The sequence below is a fragment of the Lycium ferocissimum genome, chromosome 7 (assembly GCF_029784015.1).
Source record: "Lycium ferocissimum isolate CSIRO_LF1 chromosome 7, AGI_CSIRO_Lferr_CH_V1, whole genome shotgun sequence".
Taxonomy (NCBI): Eukaryota; Viridiplantae; Streptophyta; class Magnoliopsida; order Solanales; family Solanaceae; genus Lycium; species Lycium ferocissimum.
The window spans coordinates 35,048,512-35,054,751 of NC_081348.1; the positions used below are offsets into that span (position 1 = coordinate 35,048,512).

Below are 6,240 nucleotides of genomic sequence, written 5' to 3' on the forward strand. Positions count from 1 at the left end.
CATAGCTCCTGCTTGATCTGATTCATCCTTGATTTCTAAAGACGTCAAAACTAGCGGTTGAAATACCATTACTATATTAGGCTTGTGGCATGAATTTTTCCTCAAGTCAGTTGGACCACTTTTGCAGATGCAATCTGAAAAACAAAAATTATATGAAGCGGAAGTTGGAAGAAAAGTTTGTTGTGTTGTCTGGATAATTGTACATCCGAAAGAACAACTTCACTTAGGTACTCAATAAAAAAGTGATGAGACAAACACAACCTCAGTTTTCAGGTCACGAACAAACACCTTTAGCTGAACCGATTTCCAATTTCTTGTATTCATGCGGTAAATGATTGCTATTCCAAAAAGATTGTGTTGCCATTTCACAACTAATCCTTTTAGATTTAAACTCATGCTATAAATGACTGTTATTTTAAAAAAAATGTGTAATAGCCATACAACTTGTTCTTTTATATGCAAGCGCGTGCTATAATGATTCCCATTTCAAAGACTCTTAAATAGGGCTGTTCACAGTTTTGGTTAAAACCAAAACCAAACCGAAAATTTAACCAAACCGAATAAAAAAACCGACATTTGGTTTGGTTTGGTTTGGTTTGGTTTTAAATTTGAAAAACCGATAATATTTGGTTTGGTTATGGTTATAGTAAAAAATAACCGAATAAATAACCGAACTAAACCGATAATTATATACATAAAATTTATAATTATTTATATGTATAATATTAACTTTTCATAAATAATTAAAGATATTTTATACCTTTTAATTATTAATTTAATTTTGATCTACTTATTTTTAAGGCCCATATGTCTTAAAAGAATATGTCCGAAATCAACAATCAAGCCTCAACTCTAATAAGTCGTAAGCATAAGGGTAAAAAGTAAAATCCTACTATCTCTTTTCATTTTACATTGCATTCGCGTATGTTTTCATCATATACTGTAACAAAGTTCGCCTTGCGGTAGTGAGAAAAAAAGACTTCATAAGAAATTTGAAGAATGTAGAGAGAGAATATTTGAATTGTCACGGCTAGTCATAAATTGAAAAACCGAACCAAACCGACAATAACCAAACCGGTGGTTATTATTTTACTTGATTTGGTTATGGTTTTAGACATTTAAAAACCGACTAAATTGGTTTGGTTATGATTTTAACCAATAACCGACCCAAACCGAACCATGAACACCCCTACTCTTAAATCACCTGGTCTTATGGTCACATCAAATTGGAATCCCGAACTGTCTATAGGAGTTTTTTCTACTAATACAGTAACATACCCAGTGTAATCTATTAAGTGGGGACGTTTGTTCTGCTATTATTCCCTCAAAAAAGGCATATACCAAGAAAGATCTTGAACCAATCAACTGAATCCGTAAATAAGGCATCTTGACATACGGTAAACCACCAAAGAATGTACGAGAACAAAATAAGTTGTCACGATATACTTTAGTAAAAGATTTTACATAAAATCTGTTACATTGAACAGTCAAAAATAATTCGAACACTTTTCCCACACATACTGAGGTCTGAATGCCAAAGTTAATATTGCCAAAACTGACGACTGGTCAAGTAATTTCTTGAGACCAAGTAAAAAAAACACTCCCTTATACAACAACTTCAGCTAGCAAGAGGTAGTAGGAGTATCTCTCAGGATGCCCATAGCGTACAACTTTAATAAAACATGAGTCGCCTGTCTCAGAGGTTCCAGAGCAGACTATGAGGATTCAATATCTGATTCTTCCAATCCTTCTCTGTAGAGTTCAAATTCATTAGGACTCCACCTGCATATTAAGCTAAGCCGGAAAGTAGCCATCTTGATATCAAGTAGACGCTGCAAGTGACAAGGTAATAGCTTTCAGTAACTTGGTCACACATGTTATTTCGATCATTTTGCACTTTTAGTAGGCACTTGCACACACAATATAGAGAATGGAACTATATTCAGAAATTTGAATAGGAAAAATCAACAAACCAGTATACGAGCTGCCTCAGGTGACAATGGCTTCCCTTCTTCACATACAACATAGTCAGACACAAGCTCCACAACACCTGCTCACCGCCCGACAGAATTCAACAAATCATAGAGTAATAAAACTAACTACTGACATATCAGACACAGCAAAATCATGTTACAATTATCAATCAGCAAAACGCAAAACAAAAGAGCAGATGATTAATACCTCTATTCAACCTTACTGGCATCCCTTGCTTCCGCAGGAATGGCTCCATCTCATGTGTGAACTGGTCAAGAGGGCCTTCTTGTAGCTCCACCTGATAGATTGAACCAAAACATAAAAACCCAGTATGTACTTCGGATATAAATTGAGGCAAGGTGCCTTAGAGGTGCCCCGGTCAAATTTAATAAAAATATTCCCAAATTATCCATCTACTTGGACCACTTTTTAATGGATATAATAATCAACATGGTTTAATTTAATTATATAGACCAGACAACATGTGGGTACCCAAAGGCATCAAATTGAACCAGAGAAAGCAGCTTATGAAAGAGCTCTCGAGTAAATGGCCCTTATTATAGTTGCCAAAATGGCATTTAGCTTTACAAATCACAAACTGACACAACGAACATAGCAGGTACTCAGAAGTTTAGTCAGGGCGCGTGCAGGCTGGAAACCATGGTCATAAAAAAATAACTTGTATTAACATAGTAACTTCCGCCATACCTTTTCTGCTGCTGTAGTGCCAGTCCTTGCAAAGTCATGTTCTTCAAACTCGTTAAACAACCTGAAAACGTTTAAAATGATGAGCAAGAAAAAATTGAGAGAAACGGAGGGAGCAGGAAACAAACAGCAGGGGTCACACTCCAGCAAAGAGAAACAGCTAGTGCTACAGGCAACAAGGATATTCAAAGAATTCTTACTTCCATGCAAGGGAAGAAATTATAATACAATGTAGAACAAAAGTGACAGACACGTTAAAGGAGTTGTTGGAAACTAGATAAGTAGATATCATGCACTAGTAAATGTTAAGCGGTAGACACAATCATCAACAATTTGGATATAGCACAACACAATAGACAAGGGTGAAAACCCTTATCAAAAAATATTTTAAAAAGAAATAGACAATGGGTGAAAACAAACTACCCAAGTAATTTCACTAGGGACTCCACCCACCCTCCAAAAAATGTAAAGCTTTCTTTCACCTAATGAAGAAACAGAGTTATAACATGTAGTGTTCCGGTATCTCAAATGCATCATTGAATCTGGGGTTTTACCTTTGGACCTCTTCCTTTGATAAATTAGTAAAGCAAAGCCCTGAATCTCCACGTACAAGCTGTAAAGACAGGATATTCCAATCCAAACATAACTTAGTATAGATACGTTATAACTCAGAAAAAAAGTTAATTCAATTGGATATTTAACAGATATATAATGTACATTGGCATGTCCTACCTTAGAAATCTTATGAAGGCCGGGCCGAATCTCATCTGCAACTGATCGGCCTAGTGCTACCTGCATGACTTTGTTCGACCCAAGGAAAAATCTGAAATGGAAAAAAAATAATGCTTAATACACTCTCCATACTGATAGTTAATTACGAAAGACCAACGAAATTCCCCCTCAAGATATATGCTTCCCAACTCAATACTGATTTCTGATCGATAATCCTCCAGAAATGCTTCGAACGGGAAAATGTACGCACAGAAATGTACTCTAGAAACAAGCAATACTAGCCACACAAGCCAATTCCAGGTTCAGTAAAATATAATCCCGCAGTCCCAATTCAAGTGTCTTACTTTCCGATTTGGTTTGTCCCAAAAAGAGTGCATCTTTCTATATTTAGTAAGTTAACAATTAAAACAGCATATATGATAAGTTTATAACCACGAGATTCAAAGGACATTTCAGTACATTATACACATCTTTAATTTTGGACCACAAGATTCAAAAAACTCTTTTTATTTCTTAAACTCCGCTTAGACACTTAAATTGGGACGGAGGGAGTACCTATTAAACTATCCTCTTGCAAACAAGAACAGCTAAAAGTGTCGGCTAAAAACTTCAAGCACGGGATATCCACATGATGTAAAATCTAAACATGGACATACAACAACTACAAAATTCCTCCATATGGGGCTTGTTTAAAGCTCATAGTATCCTACATTAGTAGTTGCAACTTGCCTTGCTATACTCACAGCCAAAAAATAGCAATAAGCTATATATGTAACCATAGATAAACAAGCAAGTAAATCAAACTTGCCTGCTAGAAGACTTTAGCTGGTCTCTGAACTCCTTAAACTTGAGATTTCTCATGTTCTCAAAACTAAACACATAAGCTGAACAATACTTTTCCGCACATTCCCTTATTGAATTAACAATACTTTCTTTGTGCTCCTTTCCCTTCTTCTTTGTCTTAGATAAGGTAACTGCAATCAAAATCCACAACACAAATCAACTTAATAACTTAGAAATCACTAAATATAGATAACACACATCAATTAAAGTGCTTAAAGAGTAAGGAAAATTCTAGGGTTTAACTATACCGGCTCTATTACGCTTGGACTTAGGCATGCTTCTTGGTTTTTTTTTTGTGAAAGCTAAAACCCTACTTCTTGCTTTGCTTTCGAAAGAGAAGTATAAACCTCGCCGCGCGTTTAGTTTTAATGTCTTTGTGGTGTTTTGGCGTGTAATGGGCCTAAGGTTTTACTAAGCCCAATTACCTAAAGTTGGGGTGAATTGTTGGGTTTCATGATGAAGAGGTTTGGGTTGGATAACGGGCAATTCGCACGAATACCCTATCTTGCGGTGGTCTTTAATTTTTGCTCCTCAAATCGCACGCCCTTCAGCATTTTAAGTAATAAAAAAATGATTGAAAATACCCCTGACAGCAAAAAAACAAAAAAAAAGAAATTCGAATATATGACCTAATTTCGCAAGACAAGGTTTCATAAGAAACTATGCCTATTCGGGCAAAGTCACAGAGAAACTATACCTTGTCCAGCATAGTTCTGTAGAAATTAAGTTATCCTCAATTATTCTCATATAAAATGTAAGCACGTAACGCCATATTTTATTGACCTTTTCTCTATAAATGAATGTCTGAGATTTTTTTTCCTCTCGCTCTGAGTCTTTTGCTCTTCCCATTGTTAATTTTCGTGTTTAAAATACTCATCCTTTTAACAAAATTGTCAAAAGGAATACGTGATATTGATTTATTAATCCGTGTGGATATTAGACCTGACCCGTAAGCAACTCGATGCATCTCATTTATTCGGCAATTGTTAGGGTTGGATTTTTAAGAATCTACCATTATTAAAGAATGAAGAAGTTGAGTTCTACCTAAATCTAGAATTAGTTGGACTTGTTTGTACATTTTTTAACAAAAATATGCAGTTTAAAACAAAGAAGACATTATTATCTTCTACATCCATTAAAACGAGGGTCATTGTTACTCGAAAATCAACAACAGGGCAATTGGGGTCCAATAGGTGAAAAAGAGGAAATTTTAACCCTAAAATTAACGCTAAAGGCGATTGAGGTCGAACGACAGCAGATTTAAGTCATTTTCATTATGTTAGGGGCAATTTTTGTCCTTTTATGATTTTTAGGAGTCATCCAACTTCCAAACTTAAATCTTTAGGTGAGTTATTTATTAAGGATTGTTCGGGCATGTAAAGAGGAGATGTGCCCGGTAAGGAGGTGTGAGAGGTTGATTGTAGCGGGCTTGGTAGAAACAAGGTCCAAGAAGTAGTGGGGGTGAGATGATTAGGCAGGACATGACACAACTTCAGCTCATCGAGGACATGATGTAACACCTCGTATCTTATAACTCATGTTAGACTTGTAACGTTAGAATTTTAGCGGAAAAATTGAAGGTTTGAACGTTTTGCGAAAATGGTTGATAGGCCTACTTCGGGCAGTGATAACTCTTTGATTAATTGTTAATTTGGGAAAGTACCCTAATGAAAGTTGTAGTACGTAAAAATAGCTTTCTAACGATATAAGGACCGGCCAATCGAGAGATCGGAGCAAGGAGATATGATCGTCTCGATATGGCTAATAGTAAGGCGTTTAAAAGTCTATAGAATCGGCTAAGTTTTGATACGTACGCCTTCCGGTCGAATTTGTAAAAATCCGTTGGGAATTTGAGGAAGCTTAAAACATGAAAGTTGTAGCCCTTTGAAATAGCTTTCCAACGATATATTATGGGCCTTGAACAGAGCTATGTACAAAAAGTTATGCCCATTTTACTAAAACAGGATTCTGCCGATATACGTTGGA

General features: G+C 35.8%; 1 protein-coding gene across 1 annotated transcript; it reads right to left on the reverse strand.

Moving 5' to 3' along the window:
- Positions 1 to 1,415: 1,415 nt before the first annotated feature.
- On the reverse strand, positions 1,416 to 4,659 carry LOC132064621 (uncharacterized). The gene is made up of 8 exons (XM_059457665.1): positions 4,503 to 4,659; positions 4,220 to 4,385; positions 3,412 to 3,502; positions 3,234 to 3,292; positions 2,683 to 2,743; positions 2,182 to 2,272; positions 1,974 to 2,050; positions 1,416 to 1,832 (listed from the first exon to the last, which is right to left on the reverse strand). The coding sequence occupies exons 1-8, from the start codon at positions 4,528 to 4,530 to the stop codon at positions 1,716 to 1,718; spliced, it is 690 nt and encodes a 229-aa protein (XP_059313648.1). The 5' UTR covers positions 4,531 to 4,659; the 3' UTR covers positions 1,416 to 1,715.
- Between the last annotated feature and the right edge of the window lie 1,581 nt (positions 4,660 to 6,240).